Source organism: Macaca thibetana, chromosome 7, assembly GCF_024542745.1.
Source record: "Macaca thibetana thibetana isolate TM-01 chromosome 7, ASM2454274v1, whole genome shotgun sequence".
Taxonomy (NCBI): Eukaryota; Metazoa; Chordata; class Mammalia; order Primates; family Cercopithecidae; genus Macaca; species Macaca thibetana.
This window is the reverse complement of record NC_065584.1, coordinates 110,387,905-110,407,231: the sequence shown is the minus strand read 5'-3', so window position 1 is coordinate 110,407,231 and position 19,327 is coordinate 110,387,905. Positions and strand designations below refer to the sequence as shown.

General features: G+C 48.7%; 1 protein-coding gene across 4 annotated transcripts in view; it reads left to right on the top strand.

Moving 5' to 3' along the window:
- Window positions 1-2,472: 2,472 nt before the first annotated feature.
- Window positions 2,473-19,327, top strand: part of GABRA5 (gamma-aminobutyric acid type A receptor subunit alpha5) — an 81,009-nt gene continuing 64,154 nt past the window's right edge. Inside the window, exons 1-6 of one of the 4 annotated variants that reach the window (XM_050796155.1) lie at window positions 2,473-2,814; window positions 4,157-4,216; window positions 4,598-4,757; window positions 16,377-16,498; window positions 18,629-18,696; window positions 18,800-19,020. In XM_050796155.1, the coding sequence (XP_050652112.1) occupies window positions 4,672-4,757; window positions 16,377-16,498; window positions 18,629-18,696; window positions 18,800-19,020 (497 nt within the window). In that variant the 5' untranslated portion in view covers window positions 2,473-2,814; window positions 4,157-4,216; window positions 4,598-4,671. Of the gene's footprint in view, window positions 2,849-4,156; window positions 4,217-4,597; window positions 4,758-16,376; window positions 16,499-18,628; window positions 18,697-18,799; window positions 19,021-19,327 lie in introns of all 4 variants that reach the window. The other 3 variants (XM_050796154.1, XM_050796156.1, XM_050796157.1) reach the window with 3 other exon arrangements.

The window sequence follows — 19,327 nt, the reverse complement described above, 5'->3', positions numbered from 1 at the left end:
GGTATATGTATATACATACATATATGGCAGAATATTACTTAGCCCTAACAAGGAAATCCTGCCATTTTTGACCACATGGATGAACTTGGAGAACATGCTTGGTGAAATAAGCCAAGCACAGAAAGACAAATAGCACACGATCTCGCTTATACGACGGCACTGTGTTCATGTCTCAGCCACATCTACCACATCCACCCATGCAAACACAGCCACTGTCTCAATTCCCGCCCCTGACTGGGGTACAGGTGGGTGCTCTGTGAACACATGCTCTACTCCTGGCCCAGCTTCCTCATCTGCAGCTATTTCAGGCTGTCACACTGGAAATGAAATTCTTATCAAGACTGGGCCAAGACCGAAGTTGTGTGGAACTAGGGTGCCCTCTACTGTCTTCCACAACGATCACGTCATTGCTTAATTTCATTCAATAAAGAGAAAATGCTAATGGAACAAATGGGAATTCAACGGATAGCCCATTATTTCTCAGCACAAATACAGAATTCCATAGTAAAACAAAAATCATTGAAATGGTAGTAAGTACTCTTCTAGCAATGTGAGTTTCTATAAGGTTCTGATAGGCCTTACGATTTCACTGTCCCCTCAGGGCAGTCCATCTAAAGTGAGGCTATGTTATGTTACATAAACACTAGGAGGAGAGAGAGTGGCATAGCATTTCATTACAGGGAAGAGAAAAGAATGTAAGCAACATGCTGAAATACAATGTTAAAGAATGACTCTAGCTTAAGATGATTTTTATATATTCAATAATATGTGTTGTGTGGACATAAAGCTGATAGAAAGTGTACCAAAAAAATGGAAGTTTTAAAGATAATCCATCAAAAGAACATATTTACTTACAGCTGACATTTCTTTTATTGTTAAGAATTAATGTCTATAACCCTCACTAATACAAAACTCGTTTATATACATTTATTTTTGCAAACTCACACTGAACAACTTTGTGTGACAAACTGTGAAGTTTTAAATTGACCAATTCTTCCAACTCTTTGATTTGCATTATGCTGTTTAATCCTGAGAGAAGAGCAGCTGTCGCTGGTATTAGGTGTTAGAATTCCAACACCTAATAGGTGAAAATTATATTAGGCTGATCATAAAACCATGTTGTTAACTTTCTAAAATTTAATGTCTACCAAGGAATTTCACCCTAGTGGTACATCTTTTGAGAAATTAGAAAACGAAGAAATGCATGCGTTCAATGGTCCATTTCAGCATTAGAAAATTCAAATTAGCATCTTATTTCATTCATATTTCCTGAAGAACCACTGGAAACAGTTATTTAATAGTGTGGCTAAATGTATAGTCAGAGAAACACTTCCTGTATATTTGCACATTTATGTATATTTATGTCCTATTCCTGGAATAGATTTACAAGTTCTGTTTTTCAGAAAATTTCAGTGTTTCTGGAATGTGCAGAAGTATTAGTAGGTAACTTAGATTTGGAATACACTGTATTAGAGATAATTGGAAAAATGAAAGGCTTCCTACACTGGAAGGTCAAAGATCTTTCCCGGAGGGGAGCTAAGAATTTGCCTTTACTTACCATTATTCTGTTAAAAGAGACCATGAACAACGCAGTTTCACAAAAGGAATGGGAGAATGGTGTAAGTAAACCTTCCCATCACGTTCTCAGTGGCTTTCCTTTAAGTCTTGAACGTTTTCCACTGGGTGTTACAGTCGAGAGTCCCCCAACTCCTGAGGAAGCAAGAGCCCGCAACCCCTGGACGATGCGCTCTTGCTTGTGTTGTTTGAAGGGTCCCTGCTACCCCGCAGTTGTTATTAATGCCACCCTCACCTCCCAGGGACTGCACCACTAGGACCGACGACACACCGACGGAATGACCATAGTAAGACCCCATGTACATGGCTAACGAGGCAGTGACCCCATGTGGCTCGGAAGCCCTGCTGGGAAGATCCCGCCCGGTCACCCCAGACGCGCTCTCCGACCTGCACCCCCAGGGCCCTTTCCCGTTGCTTGTTGTCAAGAAACAGAACTTCAGAAAACCCCCAGATAAACACTGCATTAGGTGAGGATTTCATTCTAATCCAGTCCAGTGTGACCCTGGCTGTCCCTCCCTTAGCAATGCATACCTGTCTATGAGGGAGATGGAAAGAATGTCCAAGGCCAGTTTCTTTCAGAAGCGCCTAGAGATGCGCATGTACAGGGGTGTCATGGAGCACCCGGGAAGGACCAGGCCTGGGCAGGGAGGCGCTGGGGCCGACTCTAGGGAGCAAAGCTCTCCAAGTCCCGACCTCCGTCACCCGACTGCTGACCCTGCCTTCCCATCCCTGCTGCACAAGGGAGCGGTGGTGACTACTCGAGGCGCTGAAGATACTGTTGAGGGCCCTGAAGAAACTTCGGCAGGGCAGGGCCTCTCCCCTTGCAGGCCGAGCGCGGGCCCTGCGCCCTCCCCCTCCGCCGAGCCCGGCCGAGGGCGCGTTTGCGAGAGTCTGGCGGCCTCTACCGGAGCGCTCCGCAGAGGGCCGATGCTCCAGCCCGGAGACGACATGTGGCGCTCGGGCGAGGTGAGAGCGGGCGTGAGTGCGCCGGGGGCGCGGGGGGCTCTGCGGCGGGCGGCGCGCGGCCCCGGGCGCGGCGCGGAGCGGAGCTGCAGGGCGGCGGCGGGAGCGCGGGGCGCAGGAGCCGCTCCGCCCGGGAGTGCCGGGGAAGTTCGCGCTGGCAGCATGGGGCGGTGACGCCGCACCGGCCTTCCGCGCCTGCCAGCCGGGCGAGAGCAGGCGGAGGAGAAGGAGGATGCACCCTCACCGACGGCTCGCCTCCCGGGGCCGGCGCGCAGGGTGAGCCCTGGGCGCGCCGGGCCGGGGCAGTGGGGTAAGAGGACGCGAGCGGGGAAGAGAACCGGCGGCCCCGGCTCGGTCCGCACCCCTTCTCCTCGGGGCGCCGGAGCGGCAGGCTGCGTGGCCGGGGAGGAGAGGTGCAGAGCAGGCGGGGCGCGCGGCCAGGCCAGAGCGCAAACTTTACCCCGGCGACTGCGGGGCTGAAGCCGGGCACGGAAGGGCGCGGGGTCCGGGCGGCTCAGCCCTGCCGGACGGGGCACCGGGGTGCAGTGACCAATTGGGGGTGGGGGACACCCGCTGCCACCATCGCAGGAGCCGGAGGGGAGAGATCGCCCACCTGGAAGGCCAGCGTCAGCCCCGGGGCTCTGAGGCGCGCGGCGTCCCGGCGCTGCTCGCGGGGTGGACTCGGACCCCGCGGGGGTGGCGCGCGCGAGTCGCGCGGGGTGCTCGAGGCCAGGGGACTCGGAGCCGCTGCTGCACCGCACGCTCCCAGCCCAGGAGGAAGGCGCTGCCCGGCGGAGCGCTCGACTCGGACCCGGGGCAGGACCCGGGGAGGTCTGCGAAAGCCGGGAGCGAGCAGGGGAGGGCCCGGGAGCTGGAGACCCTCGGCGCGCCGCTGCGGACCGGGCGGGTGGCAGACCGCGGGTGCCAGGGCGACCCAGGCTGCGGCTCCGCAGTGCAGCCCCCGCGCCCACCTGCCCTGGCGCGCCGGCCCTGGTGAGCCTCTGTGGGGGTCGGGAGGGTCGTGGGAGCGCAGCCTCTCCTGGGGGTCCCTGGCTCGGGGCTGAGGGGCGGCTGGAGGCGCCGCCCGGGTTTCCCGCATGCAGCGCCGCGTGCTCGCTGCCTGGCTCTGGCCCGGGCCCCGCGACGAGCCCCAGGACGCGCCCAGGCGACCACCGCATGGCACCCTGCCCTTCTTGGCAGGAGTCGCAGAAGGCCTTCGCTTCCGAGGTGGAAGTACCTGTTGTGCCTCCCAATTCCGGAGTTTGCGGGGGTTGGGGGTGGGGGGGCTTGTTGGGAAAACGCTCTTTTCGAAGCATTCTGTTCGGATGCCATGAGCACCTATTTGCGTTATGCGCATACTGAGAAATGCGCGTTTTCGCGAAGGTTGGTCGTTGAGCCCAGGGACAATGTCTGCCTGGATCTCAAATGCATTAATTAGGGTCCAGCACTGAGCGGAGAGACTTCCACAGATGCAGTGGTTAAGTTATGTAGTCACGGGGACCGAATGCCGGGAAAGTAGCCACACTCTTTTATAGGCAGTTGTTACAGTATTGTGATCCTGCAGAAAACCTGTTTCTTAAATGTGCTTTTCCCCACTTCTTTCCACATACTTTCTCAGTGCCTTGCAGAGAGAGGAGTAGCTTGCTGGCTTTGAACGCGTGGCAGATATTTCAGAAAGGTAAAATTATTGCACTTGTGGATTTGACGGATACAAAATACAGTCGCTCAGATAACTAAAGCGTTTATTTTAATAATTGGACTAATGGTTTATTTGATAACATACTGAAAGACAAAACAGACTATTTGAGTGGAAAACAATAAATTAGGATGATTCTGCACCCTGACTAGAAGCAAAAATAAGCCTTTTGTTACTTATTTTTATGTTCCAACTTACTGCCCAGTGAGGGTGGTGGAAAATACCTGGTGTGCAGCTGTCCTGGGGAAGGACAGCAGGCTCCATTCTTTGCAAATTGTTGTGATAGCAGTGTGATTTCATTCCAGGAACTGTGACACAACAGCATTGATGTTCACGTGCTTCCCCGCTTTGTGTGCTTTTCAGCTTCAAGATCAGGCTGGAGAAGGGAAGAGTTATTCCCCCATATTCACCTGCTTCAACTACTATTCTTATTGGGAATGGACAATGGAATGTTCTCTGGTTTTATCATGATCAAAAACCTCCTTCTCTTTTGTATTTCCATGAACTTATCCAGTCACTTTGGGTAAGTTACCATCTGTGCTTTTATTTTATGATGTGAGGGACACTGGTGCCTTTCAGACATGTTGCAGGAGCAGCACATCCGTTGAGCAAGCCCTCGCCTGCCACCATTGCAGCCCCAAGCCCTTCACTTGTTGTAAATAAATGGAGTCCTTGCCCTGACCCACGCTTTCTTCCTGAGCAAGGCTGCTCCTCGCGTGGGGTCTCTGAAGTGAGTCAGAGAAAAAAAGGCAGATTATGTTTTCAGAAATGGAGCTGAAGATGAGATCCGAGTCAGCTGTGATTCTTCCTACTCAGGTTAAAACAAGATTCAGGAGTTCACGTGCATGAAGGATAGTCACTGCTTGTTAGACAAGGCAGTGCCAATATTTCAGTTGCCCTCCGCAGTTCCATTATGCAATCGAAGTTGCCTTAAAAGCTAGGCCCATGCTACTTGGCATTGAAAAGGACTCACAATGGTCCTGGCCTGAGCCAAGGCCCTAGAACTGTGACCATCTGAATGCAGGTGCAGACACTGTAAACCACAGGTGCCCGAAGATCTGAAAGACATCCCCGAGGTTCTGGCATTATCATTTCCAGTAACCCCTCTTTCATTTTAGCCTTTAGTATCCGTATACCAACTCTAACCTTTTTTTTCATGAAACTAGTGATAACCGACATGGTGGATGAATGTTCTTAGGAGGCTGCTGTTCCTGTTCTGACCTGTGCCCCAGAATTGTTCTGGTTAATCAAAAGGATTGTAACTTGAAGTTGATGGCGTATAATTAAGAAATTAAATGTCAGGATGAAAGTTGCCAAGCATTAGTGCTGCAAAAATGGGGTCCAGAGGTTTCACAGCCTATCCGCATTTATGTTAATCATCACGGATGGAGAGTAGACAGTGGCTTGGCAACAGCCTGTAGACAGCCTTTCCATCCGGGGGAGAAAGAGGACATCCCCAGGGCCACGATGTTTTTTGTCTGTCCTCTGTACACTTTCTGCTCTTCTGACTCTTCTATGCAGAGGAAGGGGTGGATGTGGGGGCCTTGCTCAGGTGCAGTGGCTGGTAGAAGACCGCACTGGGACTGTAGTCCAGGTCCACCCGGGTGCAAGCCTGAGCCATCAGCTCAGACTTTGTCCAGCGGAGCTGAGCTAAGGAAGATGCCTGTCCCTCAGCAGCAGAAGCCAGGCAGTGTGTGCACTCTGACCCCACTGACGGGAACGGGTGTGTGGCTAACCCCACTGACGGGGACAGGTGTGTGCACTCTGACCCCACTGACGGGGACAGGTGTGTGGCATGTCTCAGCGCTTTGAGCCATTCTAAGTATTCCCTTGGGAAAGAGCATGGGCTGTGAATTTTGCCTTGCTTATCTTGAGTGGACGCCTCCCTTCCTATGCCTTGGGACTTTTTTTATCTGTTAAATGAAGGTTTTCCTTTACAAGTTCTCTGCAGCTGTCAAAGCCTGTAAACTAGCATGTTCACAATGTTCTTCTGAATGAAATGTCTGTACATAAGTGAAATCACACAGAATATTCAAATTTGTCAGCTAATGCATTAGGTAGTTGGTTTTTTTTGATAGACCACATATATTTGGTAGCATTTTGGAGGTGAAGAGTATGTCAGGATTGGAAACTTATATTTTCTTGTATTTTTTATATTTTCATATATTTTCTTTAAAAGGTCTTGGCTAGTGCAGGCGCAGTGGCTCATGCTTGTAATCCCAGCACTTTGGGAGGCCAAGCAAGGGGCGAATCGAGATCAGCCTGGCTAACATGGTGAAACCCCATCTCTACTAAAAATACAAAAAATAGCCAGGCATGGTGGCACATGCCTGTAATCCCAGCCACTCAGGAGGCTTAGGCAGGAGAATCGCTTGAACCCAGGAGGTGGAGCTTGCCGTGAGCCGAGATCATGCCACTGTATTCCAGCCTGGGCGACAGAGCAAGACTTTGTCTCAAAAACAAAACAAAACAAAACAAAACAAACAAACAAACAAAATCTTGGCCAAATGTATTACGAATTTTCATTGAATAAGCATGAAATGGTTTCACTGCCTGGTAGATGCAGGTCTGGAATAGGAAGTAATGTCTATAAGGACTTTAGCCCCAAGAAGCAGTTATGCTTTCTTCTTTAGTTCTGTAGCTTTCTGAGGTCATCTTCAAAATAGAGGGGTATCTTAGTCTCTGAAAGCTAACACTGAGTAAGTGGTAGAATACTCCTCAAATTTTCCAGAAAATTAACTGTTGGAGCAGCTTTTAATCTTTTAGGTATATGGCCAGTAGTCCATCATAAAACAGCACCTACTAACTGCAGCAAATACATGAGATACAGAAAACGATAATAAAAGGAATCTCTTTAATTCCGCCACCCAGAGACAACCATGCCTCCCATTTGGTGCACTGACTTCCCCTTGCTTCTGCGCATGTTTTTATACAGTGGGATCAGGCTGTGCAGTTTGGTACTGTGCTTTTTTCATATCCAATCCATTTTTACAGTTTCTTTAAATGTACTAGTTTAAGTGGCTGCATATTTGACAGGGCAAGAGTGCCTTGTGTTAGCTTCTTCCCTAATTGGGGATGTTTACGTAGTGAATGATTTTGCTGTTATAACTTTTCCTGTAGTGAACGTATTTGGCTTGCAAGTTTTCTTAGGTATTTGAGATTATTTATATTAGAAGATATTTTCGTAAGAGGAATTTTACATCAGGTTCTTTGAGCACTTTTCACTCTTGACCCTGCGTGCCCAGTTGCTTTTGAAGAAATGGGGTTTCTAGCAAAGGGGGAAGCCAGTTTCACACATTCTGGCCAGCAGGGCATGTTTTTCAACAGCCACAAAAGACATCATAAAATACATCAAGCCCCTATTTATTTCTCTTCCTATAGGAGGCTCCTCTCACTTGTATATTATCTAAATGGACTTAAGAATAATTGTGTCAAATCCCAATTGAAGTTTCCTAATATTGAGTTAACTTTAAATCTTGAAAAAGTAGCTACCACAACATGGAACACCTGTCTTTATGTTTCGTGTTTTGGTTTTGGATGAATCCTGGGAGCCACTGTATGAGCTAAGCACCGTTAGCCCATCTTCTGGCTGGGAAGGAGGGAGGATGAATGCCTGACCTCGGAAGTCGGGAGTCCTTACTCGGAGCTTCCTGTGTGACTGTGCCCCCTGTTACTTCTTGGGCTCCCTGACTTGAATGCACACAGTTTGCAGGGTAGCTCTGGATCAAACCAGTCTAGACAAGAGGGGATATAATTCTAAAAGGTAGTCCCTGCTTCAGAGTGGAGAGAGTTTTCAGTACTTGGGGATTAGGGGGAAAAAGAGTGTGGGTCAGCTCTGTTTATTTTCCCTCCAAAGAAAGAGTTTATGCGATTGGGTTCAAAAGAAAGGGGAAAGAAGAAACATCAAAGGGTTTAATTTGAACCTGATTCTAGGACAAGAGAAGTGCTCACTCCTGAGAGACCAGAGAGCTGGCACAGGGTGAGGAGGGCTACAGAGAATCAGGCAGGGGAGAAGAAGGAAAAAAGAAAAAGTGTAGGGCTATGTGCGTGGACCAAGTCGAGATGCAGTGTTTGTGAAATGTGTGTGGCACTGGCAGTTGGAAAATTTACAGATGTGATAAGTGCAATGTACTTGGTGATTATATGGGATAACTGATGTGAAATCACTTTGAAAATACATGAGTGTTCTTCTTCTTCTCATGGTCATATTCTGAATTTGATTGGAGTCACCAGCAGCTCATTTTCAGTAGTCTTTCTAATTCTTCTGTTAGTTTTAACTTATAGAACAGAGCCCGAGTCAAGCACACAATACAGTAAGGCCCTTTTTGGACACTCAGCCCTGTGCTAAGGTACTTTTGATGACCTGGGATTATTTGAGGCATTCTATTTATTTTAGTAAGACCAGTAAACAAAAGTACATAGTATAGAAAAACCAGTACAGAAACAATATTGGCACCAATATAATGTCAAAATACATAATATTAAATTTAAACTGGAATTAATTTATCATGATTAAGAAAATCATACTTTATCAGACCTGATAGACCAGTGACAATTGTGAGATAAAATTGAGGATTATCAGCTTTAATAATAAAGTCTGAGTCCATTGATTTTATTGTCTTAAATATATTTTGGAGGTTTACTGATTGATAACAAATCTGCTGAACAATTTTATTATGTGGGAGCTGCAATTCAAATAGACTTTGGAAAACAATATTTTATAAGCAGCAATTAAAAGTGTAGGTTCTTGCAGAAGTGGCTTTTGAACATGAACAGATAGAGTCTTCTTTATCTGTCTACACAAGTGTGCCAGTGTGGACCTTTGGTTCTGTGAAGAGAGCCATTTCATACGCGCATTCAAGGACAGTTCCCTTCTTTTAAGTAGAGCAGAAAGTACATTGTCTCTGAATCATGCAGGTACTCACGATATCTTTTTAAATGGAAAGTTCTCCCTTGTGAATCCTCAGTTGACAAATTCTTCCTGCACCATAGCTGCAGGTTCATGAGGCCCGGGACAAACAGTCATGGTAACAATCCTAAAGGCACTCAGAAAGCCCACTGAAGCAGGTAGCGGGAACACAAGTGGTGGTGCGCCTACAGACTTCAGCGACCCTCAGAAAGCCAAAAGGCAGTTCTTGCATGTGGCAAAAAAAAGTAGGTGGTTAAAACAGGGCTCTAGGGGAATGTCCAACATTTTTTTAAAGGTACCCAAAGAAAATAATTCCCAGTTGTCTGCTTTATAAAGGAAACTTTCCGCGTGTTCAGCAGGCACTGAGCAGGCAGGAGAGTCGGCCAGCGCAGCGCTCCGCCAAGACCGTCTGGCAGTCAGCTCAGGAGTGAGTCACCGGCTCCCTTCAAGGGGAGAAGGAGCTTGTGGGCTTTGGGTTTTTACAAAGGTTCAAATTGCATAAGATGCTCATTTTAATTAATGAGAAATTTCAGAGGAAAGTACTAGAAGCAAAAATAAAAAAATATCTCATCAGAGAAGTCTGGTGGTAGCAACGATAATTATCAGCATGTATATGAGTGTATCTCCTTAATATTCAGAATGCATTTTTTAAAAAAATGCACCCTTTAATTTACACATAATTCTTGATTTTCAGGTGAAAAGAGCTCAGGCATTAGAGCTTAGAGAAGTGTGTCCAAGTTTCACCTTCTGAAAGTGGTAAAAGCAAGGGCTCCCTGAGAATGCAGGCTGGGCTAGCGCGCTCCACTGCAGGGCCTGCTCCAGAATGTCCTAATTTTTATTATAGCGCCCTGAAATGGGAAGGAATGAGGGGAGGACTATATATGGGAAACCAAAGAATATCCTAATCTAGAACTCACATGTTTACCACTATGAAAACATTGGCTACTGCAGCCCGAATAAACTCCACCACGGAATATAGATTGTGAACTGGAATGCTGTAGACAAAGATCATTTGCTAGTGAGAGTAAGACCTGCAGTGAAACAGCCTTCAGCGGTTCATTGAAAACTCCATTTTATTTGTATTTATTTAAGAACCTATTTTAAAATCAAAGGCCAGTCTAAAAGTGAATGAAGCACAGAACCAGTTAATTTTCAGTTTTAATAAGAACAATTGGGCCGTCACTGTACTGTCAGTTCGGTTCCTGTTTCAGGACCGATGGTGAATATTTAGGATGGCATTAAGTGTCATTTTGACAGAGGGCAGTCTAGCTGCCCGGCTTCCATCTCTGTCCACACGCTCTCTGTGTGATGTCAGAAGAGTTACTTCTCCTGCCTGCAACTCAGTTTCTAATCTCAATGTGGGATTAATCATAGGTCCAGGATCACAAGGCTGGTATGAAGGATCCATTGTCAACCTATGCCAAATGCTTACGCAAGCCCAGGTCTGTCAGGGGAAGGTGTGCTAAGTGCACCAAGCCATTCTGGGTGTGACCAGGAGATTCCTGGGGTTTACTGGACCCAGAGTGTGAGATGGCACCTGGCCTCAGCCTGAGCACAGCAAGGTCATTGCCTTGCCCACATCTGCAATGTCTCCCTCACAGGGGCATCCTGGGGGACATTGACCTTCAACTCCACCAACGTGGATGGTGCCCTCACCGTGCACCAGGCACTGTTCCATGTGCTGAGATGCACAGAGCAGAGCAGGGGCAGAGTGGGGCCTGCCTTCCAGGAGGGTGCACTCTGGTGTGCACGGAATAAGTGTCAGTAGGTTATGGTGATTGCTATGAAGAGTGATTCAGAGTAAGAGACAGTGCGTGTGCTGGAAAGAGATGCTTGAGCAGAGATCTGAGGGAGGTGAGGATGTGAGCAAAGCTGTTGGCAGAGAAACCTGAACTGGCAGGAGGAATGGCGGGTGAATCCCAGGCTGTGTGGCAGGTGCATGCTTGACGTGTTAGGAACAGCGGAGGGGCAGGCATGAGGAAGTGAGAGATGGGGAGAGAGCATCATCAGGGAGGAAGGGCTGGGGTCAGGATCACGTTCGGAAAGTAGGCCATACAGGGGAACATCAGGAAGGACAGTTGACTTTTATCTGGAAGGGCAGAGAGGGCCACTGAGTGGTTTCGAGTAGGTTTGAAACATGATCCAATTTAGACGTGACAATGATGTGACTTAAACATTGAAACTCACTCTGGGTGCAGAGTGAAAGAATAGAATGGAATCTGGAGTGAGGTGAGAGGGGGTTAACCCAAGACACAGTGGGGACAGTGAAGAGGTGATTGCAGGGGCCCAGGGGAATGGCTGTTTTGGCCAGCAGCATTAGTTGATGGGTTATTGTGGGCATGAAGGAAAGAGAGAAGTCAGGGATGACCCCTAGGTATTTTACTAGAAAACCTGACAGGTTCACCTGCCTATGATTGAGCTGGAGAGGGCAGTAGGGAAGAGGTTTGGGTACAGAAGGCCACAGGTGCAGTGGTGGTATGGGAAGCCCCTGGAGACACTGCTAGGTCTCCCAGTGGATGTAGAGGTCTGGAGGACAGAGAGGGACTGGGCTGGAGGTGTGGACCTGAGGTGTTTCCATACATTGGGAAGTATTTAAGCCACTGGATTGGATGAGACAGTCAGAGGTTAAGTGTAGACAGAAAGGAAAGGGTGTCTGGATGGTGCCATGGAGCATGCTTGTGTTCTGAGGTCAGGAAGGTAAGGGCGGCAGCAAGACGGAGGGGAAGAGGCAAGTAGAGAGAAAGACAGAGCTGCGCCCTGAGGTCAAGCGGAAAGGGGTTGTAGGAATGTTGCCCACAGGTCAACTAAGCTGAGGACCAAGACTTGATCTTCAGATTTGGCCATGTGGAGTTCATTCCTGGCCTCCCGAAGAGAAGCTTCCTTGGGATGCAGGCAGTGAAGGCCTGGCAAAGTGATTGCAAGAGAAGGGAGGGGAGGCAGCGGGGTTTGCTCATACGGACAAACCTCCCAGTGAGTTTTCATGAGAAGACGGGCAAAGAATGGAGCAGTGACTGGAAGGGAATGTGGGGTGAATGAAAGGCTCTTTTAAAGAGTGGTGATATTAGAGCAGATGTGCTTGCTGATGGCCATGGCGAGAGAATGGGGAGAACGTGTGTAAGGACTGGGATGGAGCATCACTGTGTCATCACCTATGCAGGACCCCCAGTGTGTCTGGAAGGAGGGATGGGGCCGAGTCGAGGAAGGAGGGCAGGGTGGGAGAGGTGGCTCTGGCCTGTGGGACCAGAGGACTTGGGTTTTACCTTGTGGGCAGCAGGATTCTAAGCCGGGCAGCAGTGTCAAGGGCAAGAATGCAGAACCTCCATGAAGAGTGAGGCATGCACTTCAGCAGGGTTTTGGGAGCTGCAGGGAGAACTGGGGGATTTTAGGATTTGGCAGGAATATCGGAGAGTTCTAGCATGGTGTTCCATGGCACAGACTCAGAGCTTCATAAAACAATGTGGCGTCTGTCCATGTTTTCTACCTTAAGAGGGGAAAGCTGTTATTTGGAACCCTAGGATTGACCCTCACTGTCCAGCCAGTGTGCATCTTGGTTTTGTTTTTCTGTTGCATTGCTGTTATTTTTCTAATATGATGCTTAAGTGATGGGTAATGGGCATTTGAGGAAAACATCACACAATGGTGCCATTTAGAGGTACTCATTTAATGACCTGAAAGCAACGGACAAGTAAACGGAAGAGACCTTTTTTTAGAAGTCATTGAATACTGGGGAAGAACAAAATTTAAGAAGACGGATAAGCTGCAGCTTAAAACAAACAAACCCAGTTCAACGTCCAAAGTAATTTCCAATCAAAATACGTCTGCAGTTGCCATTATCGAACTCACTCTACGTAAGTCAGAAGTGGTCATCCATATAAGGAAGATTACGTCACAAAGAAGCACATCACACACTGCCTTCACTAGCACGCGTCGTGGAATGACAATACCGAAATGACTTTTTCTTCTCCAGAAGTGACGTCACGACTTGTACTCTTTCAAGTACCAAATAAGGAAAATGTTAGAACTGAGAATATGGCATAAGTGGGACATGTTTTGTAGAGAATATGCATTCAATATAAGGAACTAATTCCTATTTTAAGAGAACCTAGTGAATTAACCCAGACTAAAATTGAAGGGTAAGTCACCAAATTTTCAAGTATTTCTATTATGTCCAAGACTGTTGTTAGTAATAGGGATATAATCTCAGCTCACAAAAATTCGCTTCCCTAAAGAGCGGAGACTTGACTTGTCCTTGAAGCATTCGTGGACTCTGGTGGACTCTGGTCGACCTCAGGATGAGCAGAGCTCCTGGGCTGTACTCAGTGCAGTTAAGCAAAGCAGAAGTGGAGTGTCGGCGAGTCCAGGCTGCCTGCTGACCCTAAACGGAGTGAGCGCTTCCTGGGCCGAGGACATCTCGGTTTCCACCCATAGGACTCATCCGTCACACACTGCACAGAAGTGGCGTGTCGGCGAGTCCAGGCTGCCTGCTGACCCTAAATGGAGTGAGCGCTTCCTGGGCCGAGGACATCTCGGTTTCCACCTGTAGGACTCATCCGTCACAGGCTGCACATTATTGCTCACCAAAGGCGTAGCCCTGGATTTCTGTTTTTTTTTCCAGTGCTTTCAATGAGCCAAAATGGAACAAAGCCAGCTGAAGTTCCTCCTCAGCTTAGCAGCAGTTCTTAAAGATCATGTAGCTTGATAGAGGCCCTAGCCATTTCCCCAGGCATCTGTGAAGGTCTCCTGTATGAAGGCACTTACACACCAGGGGCTGAGAAAACATAGCATTTGCCTTCTATGATACGCAAGGGCCTTTCTCTCCATGGCTGTGGAAGCGGCGTATTTCATAACCACGCACTGCAGATGAAGCATTTTTGAGGATGGTCTATGGACAGAGGAGGGCCCCCAGTTCATGAAAAAACAAAAAACAAACAAACAAAACCCTCTGCTCCTACCCTGACAGGCATCGTCAGAGCTTTTTAAGAATCTGTTTCTTCCCTCCCAGCAGCTATCTTCAGTTAATACAGCAAGGACAACACTGCAAATCCCCTGCCGTGGCCCCTGTCATACAAAGAAAGGTCTGCAGGTAAATGCAAAAGGCAGTTATGACAGGAAAGGGCAGACACCGAAATTCCTCCACGAAAAGTGTAATTATGTGCAGATGTGTGTAGATATACCGAAACTAATGAAAATAATTTTGATCAAGAAGTACAATCTGAGCTTTGAAATTCTTAAGCATAGCATTCTGTTCCACCACTGTGGGAACTGATTAGGGTATTTGTGAGTGGGAATCAGAGCCTGGTGGGATGGTGTTTCCCTAAAACTGGCAGAGCAGTGTGTCTTTATCTCCGCTTCTGGAGAGAGCCACGGAAAACAATGTTCACAGAGACACCACGGCGGCTGCACAGCCTCCGAATGGTCAGTCATGAAGTCAAGCCCTTGTCTCTGGACAGCCAGGGCTGTTACCATCTAACACAGTTTAGGAACATTTTCACAACAGAGAATGGAGTAGCTTAGAAAACTTTAATTTCAACATTAAGATTTGCTTTTTCTATTACTACCTCAATTGGTACGATAAAGAGACAACAAGGACCTTCCAAAAATTGAGCACCTGGACATGGCCTAAAATTGAGTTGCAAACTCGACGATAATTATGAAGTCCATCATGAGGCCAGATCTGGTTTGACCAATAGTTACACAACTGGGCAGGTACAAAATATAACCTTCTTTCTTCCTCCCACAAAACCCTGAAGAAGAAAGCTGTTCACTGGAAGGAGCTATGCTAGGCTTAGTGCTTTGTCTTTCCGAAGTGTGCAACTAACGGAATGTTAGAGAAAGGGGAATTTAATGTCTTCAAATATGAAATCACAGAGTTAAAAAAGTATACGTCTGTGGGCTCCATACTAACAGGAATGAATTTTAGCTTGTTAGAGCTTCAACTATATGCATTTTTATGGGGATGTGAAAATTAGATCAAAAGAACTTTATTCTTTTATTCTTTATTCTCTTATTCTATTCAAAAGGGAATAGCTTTAGGGCTAGCAAAGAATTGATCTGTTTAGATGCAATCAATGAAAATGACTGACTTTTAAGAACAGGGTGGAGCAGACCGGCATCGATTCTGACCTCAGCATCTCTCCACGTCTGGTGGCTCTCAGCCTGGATTTCAGCCCTTTCATGGGAGAGAAAGCGCCTTAAGCAGAGCTAGGGCCCCACAGCCAGGCACTTCAGGGAAGTACCAGGAATCACGTGTTCTTCTCCCAAGTGCCCAGGGCGCTCACTTCTTGGGAACCACAGCTGGCTTTCAGTTTGGTAAGTCCCCTTGAAGCCAAATTTGCAGTCAAGTGCTCAGTAATTCAAAACCGGTTGCTCTTTGCACATCTGAAAGCAGCTGTGGAAACCTGAGGTGGGATCCATGCTCTTCAGCTGTGGGTCTGTCTTCTGGGCCTGTGGTCTCTCTGTCCCCCCAGATACCATCCTCAGTTTGTCTAGATCTGCTAAGGCAGTTTCTAGTTTTGTTCTGTTCATACTACATACGCTTTTGGAATCTGGATAACTTAATTGAACAAACAAAAAATGTTCTTGTGTCTTCCCTGAGGCTCAGCCCACTCTTCTCGAGGGTTTATTGTGACGCTGGGTCCCACAGAATGTGCTGGGAGCTGGCCCACTGAAGGGGCAGGACCCCAGAGATGACACAAACTCCATCATGTCTGTCACTCACTCCCCAGTCCTGGCATATCATTCACAGCACAAATGCTCCCAGTCCAACTAAGGATGCAGTGAGGTTTGGGCACAGTGTCGCCACCACGCCCCAGTGCCCAGTTGCAGGTGACTCTAGCAATACCAGAACTCGGTTTTTGTGTGTTTAAACCACACTTCTGAAATCCCCTGTGAGTGGATTAGGCTCTGCCAGTCCATGCTCAGTGGCTAATCGCTAATTGGTTTTTTAAAACGGCTAAAATATTGACATAAACCAACTCCTCAGAATCACAGAATGATAGACTTTGAGCCTCAGGTTAGGTGGTTGGATAACTAGCCCCAAGCAGAGTATCCTTGGATGTTCGAGAACTGAGGTGTATCGAGGCCAAATAATCCCCTAGGCAATGTGGGAGCTGTGTTCTCAGATCCTGGTCTCAGGAGACAAGCCTCCACGTGACTCCCTGGTTTCTGTATCTTGAGAAGAATTTGTAAGAGATAATATGTTTTAATGCTTTCTCTTGTTTCTCTTTTTAAAAGCTTTTCACAGATGCCAACCAGTTCAGTGAAAGATGAGACCAATGACAACATCACGATATTTACCAGGATCTTGGATGGGCTTTTGGATGGCTATGACAACAGACTTCGGCCCGGGCTGGGAGGTGAGTGTGCTGTCCTCGGCTGAGCCCGGCGAGGATCTAGGAAGGGCTTACGCCTCATCTCAAGCTTGTGTTTGTGCTGATTCAAACGATTTCTGAAAGAGCTTCCCTGCCAGGATTTTGGTTTGATGGCTGTTCCACTCTTGCCAAGGATCATGCCTCCTCTGTTATTTTCTAGACGCAAGAACCTGGGGGAAGTGGTCTCCCCCAAGCATCTTTGCAAAATCCCCTATTCCCAGATAATCTGAATGTCTAGTCTGGTTAACTTAAGGAGGAACCGGCTTTTAGGTGTTACTAACGCTGAGATTACCCTATGTTAAGAAATAATATAAAATCAACCTCATACTCTTGTATCTATGCGAGTCCTTTTCAGAAATCCACTGTGGAACGCAGTCATCCTTTATAGCTTTATGGGTTATACATTTAATGCTTCACTGTGGCCACAGTCCTAGTATTTACTTTGACTTTATGGAATTCAATAAAAATGAACTGATGTAGATTGCTCTCGGTAGGGCACACCTGGCACAGCTTCACTGCTGCGCTAAGAATTGTGTGCAGTTTCCAGTTTAGATGTGGAGTCTGAACTTGTTGGGTTAGGTGAGGTAGATACTTTCCAGTGAATACATTCTTGGAGGAAAAAATTTAGTTCTCTAGTATTTGCATTTTTTTTTTTTTTGAGATGGAGTTTCATTCTTGTTGCCCAGGCTGGAGTGCAATGGCATGATCTCAGCTCACTGCAGCCTCCGCCTCCCAGGTTTAAGCGATTCTCCTGCCTCAGCCTTCAGAGTAGCTGGGATTACAGGCGTGCACCACCAGGCCCGGCTAATTTTAGTAGTTTTAGTAGAGATGGCGTTTCACCATGTTGGCTAGGCTGGTCTCAAACTCCAGACCGCAGGCGATCCACCCTGCCTCAGCCTCCCAAAGTGCTGGGATTACAGGCACGAGCCACCGTGCCCTGCCTAGTATTTGCATTTTTAACAGGGAGATCCACTTAAAGCATGAGTGGCTACTCTTTGCCTTTTGGGCACAGGCTCCTTGACAGTCTCTTACTCTGCCCTCTGAATTATGTTCCTAGGCCTCTGTGCCCAGCGATCCAGTCCCTTGAACACACTCAGAAGGGTCAGAGCATCTAGAGGAGCCCTAAGCTGCCGTCAGTGCTTGTGGTATTCTGTCATCCTCCCTGCCTTCCAGTCCTGCAGAGTGGGAGGAGACCACGGAGAGCCTCTCAGGCCACCCTGCTGGGGCTGGCATCTCAATGAGGAGACAGGCACACTGCATCATACAACACACAGCATCACGTAGACACCTGCCCGCGCACAGATGCACTCCATGCAGACGGACGATCATCACACCGCCAGCTGCTGGAGAGGCAGCCCCACAGTGTGGCTGGAAGTTACTCGGCGTGGGCTGGGGTGCACTTAGAATTGCTTCATACTCATGACCTCGGGGACTTACAGGGCCCTGGTAGTACCCAGGGAACCACACAGGTTTTCCCCCAAATAGTATTAGCCACTTTTATCACTTTACCTATTTGCAATAATTTTGTTTGAAATCATTGTCTCCCACGATAGGGCTTTCTATAATAATATTTCAAAATGCTGCCTAACGAGAAGTGGGCCTTCCTTCCTGTCTCAGGGCACACTGGGCACATTCTCATCATCCTCTCCCAGAGACCACCCAGGACCTCCAGCTTTGATTGGAAATTCAGCTCCCCTCATCCTGAATTGTCTGACCCTTTTTAAAGCCCCTCTCTGTGGTGATGGCATGGCTCTAAGCTGCCCGGCTGGCATCATTGTTCCAAGTTTACAGAGGAGGAAATGGAAGCTCAGGTGTTTGCAAAACCCCAAGGCCCCATAGCCAGGCCTCAGCCCAGCTGTTCCCAGGACTGCTCCCCAGGGGGCAGAAGGAGGAGGAGAGCCAAGCCGTGTTCTGTAGGATGGGAATTTCGTTTCATGGTATAGTGGGGAGCAGCTTGGTTTCATCCGGCGATTGTCAAGTCCTCCAGGTTTACGAAACGCACTGCAAAAGCCCCCGGTTGCAGAGGGTGGCACTGGTTGATGGACTGCGGGCACGAGCGTGTGACAGACGCGCAGGTGAGTCGCTGCAGCCGAGGGACCTGTGTCTGTGTTTCAGAGCGCATCACCCAGGTGAGGACCGACATCTACGTCACCAGCTTCGGCCCGGTGTCCGACACGGAAATGGTAAGTCCCGGGGCATGGCTGGGCGGACAATGCTTCCTCCGCCCCGCGGACCCCGCCCCAGCCCCGTGCCCTCTGACCTGCCTCGTGCCTTCCTTTGCACTAGGAGTACACCATAGACGTGTTTTTCCGACAAAGCTGGAAAGATGAAAGGCTCCGGTTTAAGGGGCCCATGCAGCGCCTCCCTCTCAACAACCTCCTTGCCAGCAAGATCTGGACCCCAGACACGTTCTTCCACAACGGGAAGAAGTCCATAGCGCACAACATGACCACGCCCAACAAGCTGCTGCGGCTGGAGGACGACGGCACCCTGCTCTACACCATGCGGTGAGCGCCGGGCGGGAGCGGGCGGGGCAGGGGACGGTGCGGGGCAGGTGTGGGGCAGGTGCGGCAGGTGCGGGGCAGGTGCGGGGCAGGTGCGGGGCAGGTGCGGGGCAGGTGCGGCAGGTGCGGGGGCAGGTGCGGGGCAGGTGCGGGGGGGGCAGGTGCGGGGCAGGTGCGGGGGCAGGTGCAGGTGGGCAGGTGCGGGGGCAGGTGCGGGGCAGGTGCGGGGGCAGGTGCGGCAGGTGCGGCAGGTGCGGGGGCAGGGGGGGGCAGGTGCGGGGCAGGTGCGGGGCAGGTGCGGGGGCAGGCA